Here is a 13054-nt window from a genome sequence, read left to right as displayed (position 1 = left end):
GTAATAACAAATTAAGGTCTCAAGCTATTATTTTCTTTATAATACCTATGTACACCTTTGAATATAGAAAACAGCCAATCAGCAGCTCCTATAGGATTCCTTCATAGACCAATGAGATCATTCATTCAAACACTTTGCAACCGAAATCTGGTTTCTATATGTGTCAAGTACCATATTTTCATTATTGTATATCTCTAAGATGGCGGCATGACGACATCCATGCATATAAAGACCCTTTGCGTTTGATGTCACAAGCTGAAACAGCGCGTGAACAACTAAGGCTACACTTTAAAGCTTGAGAATAACGCCAGATACCAGCCATGAGCACATGGAGGGATCCTGCCAGATGTACCTTTGACCACGCATCCATTCACAGTGTACACTGTATATTTGGTTTGCGGTAACACCATGTGTGTATCTACTTGCCAGGTAGAGTTGTTCTTAGGGAACTGTCTTGCTTTATTCTACTGCCGTGGAGTAGATAATCGGAGCTTCGGGAGACTTCTCAGTTCTGAAAAGAACTGTCCTGCTTTTTAATTATTACAAGGGCGGATGGTATAGAAATTAGACTGGACTACTACTTTAGCTTATAGGATCATAATTAACTGTACTGCCACGGAGTCAGTTCTGAATTGGTCTCAACGTTTCGACTAGCTTACTCTAGTCATCGTCAGGAGACATTCTCTTAATTACATATTGTAAACATTATACATGCAGAATTAGCAGACAATCGAAAGCACAGTTAACTGCTGCCGTCGATTTCACAAAAACTCTTTCTAACTTATGACTAATTTTGGGACTTAGGCCGAGTCCCAACCCTGCACTGTAGCATGCAGACCTTAAGATTAATCCTAAGTTAAGACGAATTACTCGTCCTAACTCGAGATGAGACGAGTCCTAACTCTTTGTGAAATCGACCCCTGGTGTATTATCTGACAAACTACGCCACTTCGGAGCGGACCAATACGGCAGAAATTGAAGCTCGCGTAACTGCAAGTTTATCCACTGATGGGACCAGTCTAACCTATTATTTGCAGAGAGTCACGTTTTCTGTAATTGACTAGTCTTAGTGCAAGGCGTTCTTGTTGAGTTAGTCCACCTCAGTGGTACTACCATAGGCCCCATACACTCAACTCTACACACATCGCGACCTTTCCACTAAGAGAGTAGAGAGTTTTGATAGTGGCATGGTGGGGTGATCTGGAAGTTTTTAACAGCGCCCGCTATCTTTTGATGTGTGCCGCAAGCAGAAGTGGAGCGGGGGATGGTGATAGTTGAGTGATAGTGAATGACAACGTCTTGCAACAAGACTAGTAATTGACCTCGGCGATGGCATGGAGTGGGGGGGGGGGCTACTCCTGCTTCATTTCTCTGGTTGATCTTCATCAACTGGTGAAGCATCTTCATCATCTGATGATGAGGATTCCTGTTGGTCTGGCATCTGCAGTTCCTGAATCAAAATACAAAGAATTCAAATTTATTATGGAATTTCATATTAATTCTGATAAGACAATTGCCTCCATGCCCTTGGCATACAGCTGCAGTAATAACAAGAAGAATGCTTGCAACGCGTCGGTTTCTGTCTTGTGTTGAAGCTCATGGCGCGAAAAAGGGGGGACATGCCAGGCGCAGCAAGACTTTGCATCGTTGTCTTTACTGTTTTGGATTTATGTTTATCTGATTATCTTTTACTAATGGGTCAAAATCTTTCTGCAAAAAATAGTTAATGGCCTGCAATTCGACCCTAGCAGAGTCTTTCTCGGAGGCTAAAGTTTTTTACTCTCTCTAAAACAACATTCCTCGGAAGAAAATTGTTTCTCAACATGGTATACATTATCTACAGAGAGCTTCTTTCAAGCCAGTTTTTATGGGCATTATTTTTTGTAGTAATTACCATTGATATAATCTCCCTTTTAGGCCCGGGTCATACTTCCTGCGAATGCGAATGTGAAGCGAATGTTGATTCCAGAGATTTGCAATGAATAATTCGCAGCAGTTGAGCTTTGCTCAACTCTTACGAACATTTGCAGCGAAAACAGGTGTGACGTCGAATTCACTTCAACTTCGCTTCGCATTTGCATTCGCAGGAAGTATAAACCGGGCTTACATGGTTTAAGAGTAAAATTCAATCTCTTGTTTTTCATTTTCTTACCATTCTGAGAAAATCAGCAAGTTTGTTGGCATCCAATCCTGTCGTTAAGTGAAGGATGTCCGTTGGAATGCTGTAACTAAGATACTGACTTGGTTGGATGCCCTCAAAGCTACGGACAATTCGGAACGTTTCCTTAAAAAAAAGAATAAAAAGAAAACAAAGTAAAGAGGTAGTCTGGAACTGTTTGAACTCAAATTGCATCTAGAGATATTGAAACACAATCAATAAGCCTTTTTGAGATATGGCGGACACGATGCTACAACACTGTAAAGTTGTGGTAAATTTGTGCGTATTGACCATAGAAATAGAACGTATGTTATTCAGTAAAGTGCGCATTTTAGGCCACGCGCCGTTTACACGTAAACCTAATGACCACCAACATGGTGAGCGTGGCATCAGTCGCGGCGTGTGACGCGCGCGTATCACGTCCGCCATACCTCAAAAAGGCTTATAAGTTCCACATTGTAGTAACCTAAGAAATTGCATCCCTTAAAGGTAATCCCTCTGCTGCTGCTTCCCAGGTTGTATTGTAAACTCTGGTGTGATCCCTGGTTATGCGGTAGTTAGCTGTTGAATGGCTTCTGAATTGCAGCCCAAGCAAAGACATGACAAAATAGGGAGACTGCCAGCATTTGGGCTAGATATACCTTCCATTAACTTGTGCACAATGTATGCGCCTGGGTGCACGCTGGATATGGACATTTGCATGTACCCTTTGCTTGTGCACAGTATTTAAAAGTTAACATCTTTAAAAGTGATCTCATCATATGGAAAACCAAGACTAGATTGCTAGATTGCACTGTAATCCAGAGGTTGCAGGTTCAAGTCCCCCTCTAGTCCTTTTTTTTCTTTGTTCAACCCAAAACTTATTTTGAAACTTTTTGAAGGACATTTTTCTGATCAATTTTGACATTCTTCCTTACCCATGATTGACTTTCGGGACTTGTGACGTCGAGCTGGTTCAGGTCAGTCCAGTTGAATAACAATGGGTCTGTCACTTCACCGAAAGGGTTGAAATCTATCAGCAGAAATTTCCTCTGTAAAGTGAAGATGTATGAATTATTACTTTAGCTGCGCAGACAAATTTTACAAATAGACAAATTTTATGTTTACACTGCTTAGAATTTTTGCTGTATGCTAGCAGGGATGTTTGCAGCGAAGTTAGCTACTCCTGAAAATGTGATTTTGTTTACCCTTAAACCAATGTGTATAAAGCACTGTATACTCGGTACTTTCCCCTTTGCATTGCTAGAGCAGCCGTCGATTTCACCAAACTCTTCCTAACTTGGGATTAATCTTAGGACTTAGGACGAGTCCCAGCCCTGCACTGTAGCATGCATACCTTAAGATTAATCCAAAGTTAGGACGACTTACTCATCCTAACTCGAGATAGGATTAATCCTAGCGTTTTGTGAAATCGGCTGCAGATGTCTTACCACTAAACCACAGAGCTAGATTGAGTCTTTATCTTATCTTCACAGTTGTGTTTTAAGTAACCCTCTTCTTTACCTATAACACCCCCCCCCCCCCCCCCCCTCAAAAGAAATAGAAAAAACAACAACTTAATATTGGACAGAACAACTTACCTTATCTTGTCGATAAATGTCATATACATCTGTAAAGTAAATTGAAAGAAAAAGTATAACACAACTTTAACTTAAAAGCAAAGTATACCCTTGGCTTATGGAACTGTTCAATTGTTGTTTTAATCCTATATAAATGTAGATGTACATACATTGTATACACTAAATCTGTAATGTAAATTGAAAGAAAAAGTATAACACAACTTTAACTTAAAAGCAAAGTATACCCTTGGCTTATGGAACTGTTCAATTGTTGTTTTAATCCTATAGAAATGTAGATGTACATTGTATACACTAAATCTAACAGGTTAAAAATTTGTTTCAAAAGGTGGAACCATAAGCAGAAGTTATCAATAAGTAAACTGAACACCAAAGCAAAACTGGTGTGTCGGTTGTCGAGCGGTCATGCACACTGGACTCCAGACTGTAGGTTGGAGTCCTGGTCTTGACACTTGTGTCTTTCAGCATACTTGCTTCTCTTAACCCAGGTGTATAAATGGGAACCTGAGAGGGCTGAGGTACCCATTGGCACTGACTTGAGCAGCTTGGAGTTGTGTGCTCCCAAGGGAGTTGAGAAAGTTAGAGGAATGGTCTACAAAATATGCCAAGGGTAAACCGTAGGGTAAAAAACTCCCAGGTAGTCCCTAGGCTGTGTTCCATGTGGATAATAGATGCAGTGTGATAATGGCTTAAAGGAGCACGTTGCCTTGGATCCGTTGAGTTGGTCTTTGAAAAGCGTTCTGTAACCAATTGTTATAAAATGCGTATGGGTAGAAAGATGTTGTAAAAGTAGAATACAATGATCTACACAAAGATGCCTTGAAATTGCATGGTTTTCTTTTTACCTTGTCGACTAACACGGTCGTCCATTTGTGGGAGTCAATTTTTTGACTCCCATAAATGGCCGACCGCGTAAGTTCGCGACGTAAAAGGAAAACCGTGCAATTTTGAGTGATACTTGTGTGGATTATTATATTCTACTTATAAAACATCTTTCTAACCATATGCATTTCATAACAAACAGTTTCAAATGCTTTTTAAAGACCAATTCGTCCGATCCAAGGCAACGTGTTCCTTTAAGGCACATCCTTGAAAAATTGAACTTACAATTATGGTCAGGAAAGTTTCCTGCGATGTGTCTGTCATGGAAATCCTCAATCTCAAGGTTGATATCATTTGCTAATGGGATGAGATCGGGAAAGAAATTTGTGTGGTCTCGTTGAGAAATACCTGGAGAGAAGACAGAAGTATATAAATAACAAAATTGTACAAGATACTTCAGTACTTTATCAAGATACTTCAATTTTGGGTTGAACAAAGAGTTGGACTAGAGGGGGCCTTGAACCTGCGACCTCCGGGTTGACTTGACGGCACTCTTCCAAATGAGCTATCTAGCCTGAATGTTGGCAGTCTCCCTTATTGTCAATATCTTTGTTCAGGTGCAAGTCCTGCTCTACTCAATTTGTCTTTGTCTTTGTTCGAACCAAAATCATTTAAAATTTACCCAGTCAGTTTCCCTTGTGGTTTATTACTTGACGCAGGCCTGCATGCTTCGTTTTCCTTAAGGGCAAGGACACCAAGGCATTTTCTCCTCAGTTAAGCGGCACCCTAAGGGGAAACTGTAAATTTATACTATGAGCATTTCAAGGGCTGCAAGGCAATGACCAGCGGGCACGGAGGCAATCACCTTCGTTGCCTCCATGAAGCATCAGGCCTTTTGATATAACAAGATTAGGGATTTCAGTTTGCAGTTAACTGGTAAATTGAGTTTCCGGATAATTACGCATAGTTTTCTTGGAAGCAAAAACAACAAATTAGGTTACCTACCGATGATGTCATCATTCTTGACGAAAACTCTGAACTCTGTCGCTTCTGAAATATCAGTCCATCTTCTCAAAATAAGCTAAGGTTAGAATCAACATGAGGAAAAAAAGATTATAGTATCTTGACACTTTGGTTGGGTTTCAAAAATTACAACATTAGATGCTACAGAAAGCTAGTGGTTGGACTGAGGACTGCACTTGTTAACTGATCAGGCCTTATATGCGTTACATGGGATCAGGCATACGACCATAATCAGAGTCCAACTGCTGGGTGTAGAGTTTACTGTATGGTGGTGGACTGAGGACTGCACTTGTAAACTGATCTTGCCTTACATGGGATCAAGCATACCACCACAGTGCAACAGTTTGAGTGTTGAGTTACTGTATGGTGTTGGACTGAGGACTACACTGGTAAACTGATTTTGTTAAAGATGGTTTTGTGCATACCACCTCAGTCCAACAGTTTGGATGTTGAGTTACTGTATGGTGTTGGACCGACAACTGCACTTGTAAACTGATTATGCTTCGCATGGGATCAGACATGCACCATCACGATCAGAGTCCAACAGTTTGGATGTTGAGTTACTGTATTGTGTCGGACCAAAGACTGCACTAGGAAACTGATTATGCTTCGCATGGGATCAGACATACACCACCACGACCAGAGTCCAACAGTTTGGATGTTGAGTTACTGTATGGTGTTGGACCGACAACTGCACTAGGAAACTGATTATGCTTCGCATGGGATCAGACATGCACCACCACGATCAGAGTCCAACAGTTTGGATGTTGAGTTACTGTATTGTGTCGGACCAAAGACTGCACTAGGAAACTGATTATGCTTCGCATGGGATCAGACATGCACCACCACGATCAGAGTCCAACAGTTTGGATGTTGAGTTACTGTATTGTGTCGGACCAAAGACTGCACTAGGAAACTGATTATGCTTCGCATGGGATCAGACATGCACCACCACGATCAGAGTCCAACAGTTTGGATGTTGAGTAACTGTACGGTGTTGGACTGAGGACTGCACTAGGAAACTGATTATGCTTTGCATGGGATCAGACATCACCACGATCACAGTCCAACAGTTTGGATGTTGAGTTTCTGTATGGTGTTGGACCGAGGACTGCACTAGGAAACTGATTATGCTTCGCATGGGATCAGACATGCACCACCACGATCAGAGTCCAACAGTTTGGATGTTGAGTTACTGTATGGTGTTGGACTAAGGACTGCACTAGTACATGTAACTGATTTTGCTTAAGATGGTTTTGTGCATACCACCTCAGTCCAACAGTTTGGGTGGTGAGTTACTGTACGGTGTTGGACTGAGGACTGCACTAGGAAACTGATTATGCTTTGCATGGGATCAGACATACCACCATTGTCAGAGTCCAACAGTTTGGATGTTGAGTTACTGTATGGTGTTGGACTGAGGACTGCACTGGTTAACTGATTATGCTTTACATGGGATCAGGCATAATGATCAGAATCCAACAGTGTGTTGCGTGTTGAGTTCATGTACGTTGTTGGATTTTGTTAAAGTGAGGAATTGTATTAGTAAGTCACATCTGGGAGCTCAGTTAAACCAATTAACTCAGAGTCACAATGTGGCTATCTTAGAAGCATGAATTTGGACGAAGATGAAAGAACCGTTCTTGGTACTTCTTCCTACCTCATATTTCACGTTGTTTTCTTGGCCATCTTCACAATCTGTGCAGTGTTCAAATCTATGATCAAAACCAGGGAACAAATTCATTGGCGCAATATATTAAAAATTAACACATTTGCAGTATTTGAATATTTCAGAGAGTTTAAGCCATGGCGGCTACAGCTATGGCTGGATCACTGCTGGATCCTTGGTTCCTCTCATCATGATTCTAACTACTTCATGTCTGGGCCCAATTTCATAGCGTTGCTTAATGGTGAGCAAATTTGCATGCTTATTGTTGCAGAAAAATGTCACAAGTTAGCAAGAAAGCTAGGCGGCCAGCTTGCTTGTTCACCATGGATTTGCATCGTGACGTCATTCATTATTTATAAAATAACAAATCTGTGAAAATGTAGTCTCAATCTGTCTTTAAAGTTGCAAGAAAATAATGAAAGAAAAATCACCCTTGTTGCACAAACTTGTGTGCTTTCAGGTACCTATAAAATACCTCAGGTCTGGAGTGAAAAATTACCCCTTTCTCAAAAACTACGTTTCAGAGGGAGCCGTTTCTCACAGTGTTTTATACTATCAACAGCTCTCGATTGCTCATTGCCAAGTAAGTTTTTATGCAAATAATTAGTTTGAGTAATTGGCAATAGTGTCCACTGCCTTTAACCCTACACCCAAGGATTTCAATGTACATACGGTAACGAGAGGTCATGTGAAACGAAATCCGAACTCTTTAGCAGAAGGAGGATGTCATTCACACGAGAACACCTCAAGGTGTTGCCACGCGCCATCCAGGATGCATCCTGAAAAACAAATAAAAAACAGTTTTAAAATCATTCTAGTGGTGAGTTGCAGAGTCGTAGCCACGGTGGGCAGTGCCGGCGGGGCCTGCCCAGAACAAATTTCGCCAGCACTTTGAGCAAAATACAATGTGCTTCCCAGCACAGATTTCCCCCAGATTGCACTTCAGCAATTCGGGTTGCCCAATATCTAAACACGAATAATTTTATCGAGCAGCTCGCCCCCAGTGGCCTAAACTGGATTTAGAGCCCCCACTAAAATTGGTCTAGCGCTAAAAATAATCCTGTACAAAAGGGGTAGGGGCAGGGCTAATACACTGGACTGCAATCGTCTTAAGATCGTCTTAAGTATCAGGCCTAAAGTGTTCTGCCGTCGATTTCACCAAACTCTTCCTAACTTAAGATTAATCTTAGGACTTAGGACAAGTCCCAACCCTGCAGTGTAGCATGCAGACCTTAAGATTGATCCTAAGTTAGGACGAGTTACTCGTCCTAACTCGAGATAGGATTAATCCTAGCGTTTCGTGAAATCGGCTGCAGGGTTCTTTTATAGCAATTCTAGTGCATAAGACCTTTTGCCTTTTGCCTCAAAGCACCTCTTTTGCCTCATGTCCCATTCAAAGGACAAAGTGATTATGGTAAAGTATCTTGCTAAAGGACAAAAGTTCCATGAGCAGGGGCCAATTTCATAGAGCTGCTTAAGCACAAAATTTGGTTAAGCACAAAAGTAGCTCGCTTATTTTACACATGTTACAGGCCAAAATTTCATGCCATATTCTTTCCTTGTGACTGGTATTTAGCTGTTGTTTACTTAGCATAACAATTGAGTGGAGTCTTGGCCGATAATCTGATTTTACAAAGCATGGATTTTTTTGCTTAAGCAGAATTTTGTGCTTAAGCAGCTCCATGAAATTGGGCCCAGGACTCAAACACACACTCTGCTGATCAAAAAACACCATGGCCCAATATCATAGAGTTGCTTAAGCACAAAAAGTAGCCAAGCAAAACAGAATTATGCTTACCAGAATAAGGTTATCAGCCAAACTACTATGTACAGTTTGTAACTGGTGTCCTGTTCATTTCTGCTTAGCAGACAGTTGTTAGGCAATAATTTCTGCTTAAGCAGCTCTACGAAGTTTGGCCCAGAGTTTGAGTCCAGTGCTCTTTAACACAACTGGTGAATTTTGCTTACCCTCGGTGAGCTCCAGTTGAGTTTGGGAAACACTCTACCGCCGAGACTCTGAATTGATTCTTTTATGGATGCCTCCAGATCTGGGAAAGAGGGTGTCTTGTTGTGATCTATCTCCTCTGTGTCATCTATGATGTCACTGGGTGCATCTGTGGGACTGAGGTTGGCGGAAATTGATGTCATGAAATGGACTTTATACAACTTATTAGTCAAGTACATGTACGTGAAAGATCGTAAAATTTGAAGGGCCTCACAAACGAACTAACAAAACAACCTCATCACAACATTAGCATCCCCAATAAAAGTCGTATAGATGTTAGTTTTCCATCGGGTATAAAGAATACAGTTTGTTTTTACCCATATACTGATGTGTATAAAAGCACTGTATACTCAGTACAATCCAAACAATCCATAGGAACATCACCAGGCCTGATACTTCACGGAGGCAACGAAGGCAATTGCCTCCGTTGCCCCTTGTCATTGCCTTGGTGCCCTTGAAATGCTCCAGTGGAAATTTACAATTTCCTCATAGGGTGCCTTTTTCCAGAAACAAATTGCCTTGGTGCCCTTGCCCTTTCAAAAACGAAGCATACAGCCCTGCATCACTCTGGTGAGGTTCAAACCCAGGCCTTTGCATTGCTAATATATAGACCACCAAGCTACAATGTAGCCCCGTGGCCAGAGTAAGGAAGAAATTATATTTGTTTAATTCTCACCTCTTAGGAAGATAAATTCCATCAGCATCCAAATAAGCGAGGAACTCCTTTGACAGTGGCAGGATATGGCTAGCAATAAAAACACAGAACATCAAAAGTTAAAACAATTTAACCCTGCAGGTAGAGCATACAAATATAACTTTTTGGTGTGTAGTGGCCGACAGTTACAAGCACCAAACTCAAGCTCTGGTGTTTCTGATCAGCAGATTGAGGGTTCGAATCCCAGTTGTGGCACTTTCCTTAGTAACATACCTTACCTTGGTTGCTTTGTCCTTTCAGATAGGACATTAAGCCGTAGATCTCATGAAATAGGGTTAAAAATGAACCGAGAATACTCATTGTTGAAGAGAATGGGTTTTGGGATTTGGATACCTCAACGCTCTTATTAGAGCCAAACCAGAAGAGAGAAGACAATGAAGAAACTTAAGTTTTAGACGTGGGAGGAAAACCCCAGAGACTTTTTCAAGGAAAAACCCATGCAGTCAACTGGGATCTGAAAACCCAATCCACATAGAGCCCCTGGTGGGATTTGAACCAGGGTCCCAGAGGTGAAAGGTGTGGCAAGACACCACTTCACCAACCCGACTTTCACTAGGGATTAACACAGGTGTTTCTAGTTCACATACATGTAGCAAGCACCCTTGTTTAAAGGTTTCATCGAGCTTGCGAGCTACAGTGATTAAGTATACTTTTGAGGCATCAATGATTTCATTACTACATCTGGGGTCGATTTCACAAAGACAGTCCAAACTTAAGACTAGTCCAAGGAGTTATTAAAAACTTAAGACAAGTCCTAAGTAAGGATGAGTAACTCTGCTTACTCGAGACTAGTCTTAACTCTTTGTGAAATCCACCCCAGAATTCAACCAAGATCTGTAATTAGATATCAAAGAATATATATAAGAACTAGAGGGCGCACCGGCCTATTTACGCGGCCCGGTATGCACACATGCGGCCAATTTTTTAAGTTGACAAAACAGCATCACGTAGCATTCAACAAACACAAACTCCAATGTGTACTTCGTATTCAACACGCGTATAAAATGACGCGTGTCTCCTTGCGGTCCCGTCGCGTTTGTGCAAGCAGCATCACCAGTGCGCCCTCTATATATAACTCTATGTCAGATATTTACCTGTCTATTGTGATGTGTTTGAAGATGGGGTACCATGCAGAAAAGCTGCAATTTAGAACTTGCTGTTTTTTCATGACTGGCACCAAGCTCAACATTATATCTATCTTGACTTCAATCGAAACTAGTCGAGACTTCAAAACGCCTTTGCTTGGGTTCAGACTTCAATGAACAGACGAAATCTAAAACTAACACAGAGAAAAACAAGAAGCATTTATTTCAATATTGTAAAATGCGCTTTATAAGTCTCATTTATTATTATTTTTATTATTAATACAATTCATTATATTCTTTGCCAGCCTTAATCCCCACAATGGTAGCAATATTGAGCAATGGTAAAGATTCAGAACAATGAATTATGTTTTTGGTTACTAAGGGAATGAAATGGAAGCGATGAGTTCTTAAACTGACGTTTAAAACCGGCAGGGTCAATGCCGTGTGACAAAGGCCCGAGCCGACGACCCTGCAAGGTTTTAAACAGAGGTTTAATAAGGAATCACTACTCTTTTAATCCCATTTACAACTGCCCTTTTGTTTAAAAAATACAATTATAGACACTTTGACAATTGAAAATTCAAGGTTTGAAATATTTTGTTCACAAATGTGAAGAATCTGTTTGATGCATGGGGTGTGTACGCACGCGCACTTAGAAATTGATTATGCGCGCGCGCTTAGAAACAGATAACGCGATGTTACTGATAGCTATGAATTGCGTTCCGCGTGATAATCTTGCACGCCCGACACGGAAGCCAGCCGGTTATGAACAGCTCCAGCTGGTCATTATCAACCGTTTAAACACCACCACGTGACACTCTCTCCACCAATAGGAATAGAACTGTCTGATGAATCAGTGCTTCTTCATGGTCATGGCGGTAGAAAGAAGGTTCTTTCCGCTGCTATTCTAATTTCTGTCAAACCATGGGGCCAATTTTAAACTTAAAGGAACACGTTGCCTTGGATCGGTCGAGTTGGTCTTTCAAAAGCGAATGTAACCGTTTGTTATAAAATGCATATATGGTTAGAAAGATGTTTAACAAGTAGCATATAATGATCCACACAAACATACATGCCTCGAAATTGCGTGGTTTTCCTCTTACCTCGTCGACAAACACGGTCGGCCATTTATGGGAGTCAACCATGGCCAACCGTGTTAGTTTGCAAAGTAAAAGGAAAACCACGCAATTTCGAGGCAAATGTGTGTGGATCATTGTATTCTACTTTTTAAACATCTTTCTAACCATATGCATTTTATAACAAACGGTTACAAACGCTTTTGAAAGACCAACTCGACCGATCCAAGGCAACGTGTTCCTTTAAAGCGCTGCTTATTAAAGGCAATAATTCAATGTATTATTGGAACCGTTCGATACATAACACAGACCCTTTTTAAGCAGATAATACTGATTGACCAACTTCTTTGCTGAGCACCAATCACAACAATGTTATTAAATAACATGTAATTTTGGCTGGTATTGTAACTTGTATGTTATACTTTTCTGTGTTTATTGATTAGCAAGTTTTTGTGCTTGGACTCGGAGTTGGAGGGGAAATAAATTAGAATTTATTCCTCCATGGTATTACGTAATCACACTAGTTTATTGCTCCATGGTAATCATGATCAACAATTATACATGAGGAGGGATTAGGCCGATTGGGAAGAATTTGTATAAAATCTAATCATAACTCTACAGTAAAATTAATGATGTAATCAAGTATCAAATATCAATATCATTTAATTTTATGGTTAATTAAAAAAGTATTTATTTTATGTCCCAAAAATTATTGAAAACGACAAGTCACGAACTGTACCTTTTGAATGGCAGTCACCAAGAGATTTGAAAGTAGCATACCTTTCCGTTTTAAAACCTTTAGAAAACTTCAAATTAGGGTGATCGCTCTTCCCTTTAATTAATGAAACGCCAAAATGAAAATATTGGAGGGCGCCCTCATTTGGCATATAGCTGCCAACCCGTCGATGTGTTTATTCCATTTTT

At 40.7% G+C, this 13054-nt stretch overlaps 1 protein-coding gene across 1 annotated transcript; it reads right to left on the bottom strand.

Annotated features, from left to right (window-relative positions):
- Nucleotides 1-9: 9 nt before the first annotated feature.
- On the bottom strand, nt 10-12985 carry LOC139952359 (translation initiation factor eIF2 assembly protein-like). The gene is made up of 12 exons (XM_071951476.1): nt 12870-12985; nt 11064-11248; nt 9931-9999; nt 9218-9371; nt 7922-8028; nt 7241-7295; nt 5563-5638; nt 4843-4965; nt 3739-3767; nt 3076-3189; nt 2153-2284; nt 10-1450 (listed from the first exon to the last, which is right to left on the bottom strand). The coding sequence occupies exons 2-12, from the start codon at nt 11156-11158 to the stop codon at nt 1364-1366; spliced, it is 1041 nt and encodes a 346-aa protein (XP_071807577.1). The 5' UTR covers nt 11159-11248; nt 12870-12985; the 3' UTR covers nt 10-1363.
- Nucleotides 12986-13054: the final 69 nt, after the last annotated feature.

Source organism: Asterias amurensis, chromosome 2 (genome assembly GCF_032118995.1).
Source record: "Asterias amurensis chromosome 2, ASM3211899v1".
Taxonomy (NCBI): Eukaryota; Metazoa; Echinodermata; class Asteroidea; order Forcipulatida; family Asteriidae; genus Asterias; species Asterias amurensis.
The sequence above is the reverse complement of the archived record's forward strand: the minus strand, read 5'-3'. Positions and strand labels throughout refer to the sequence as shown.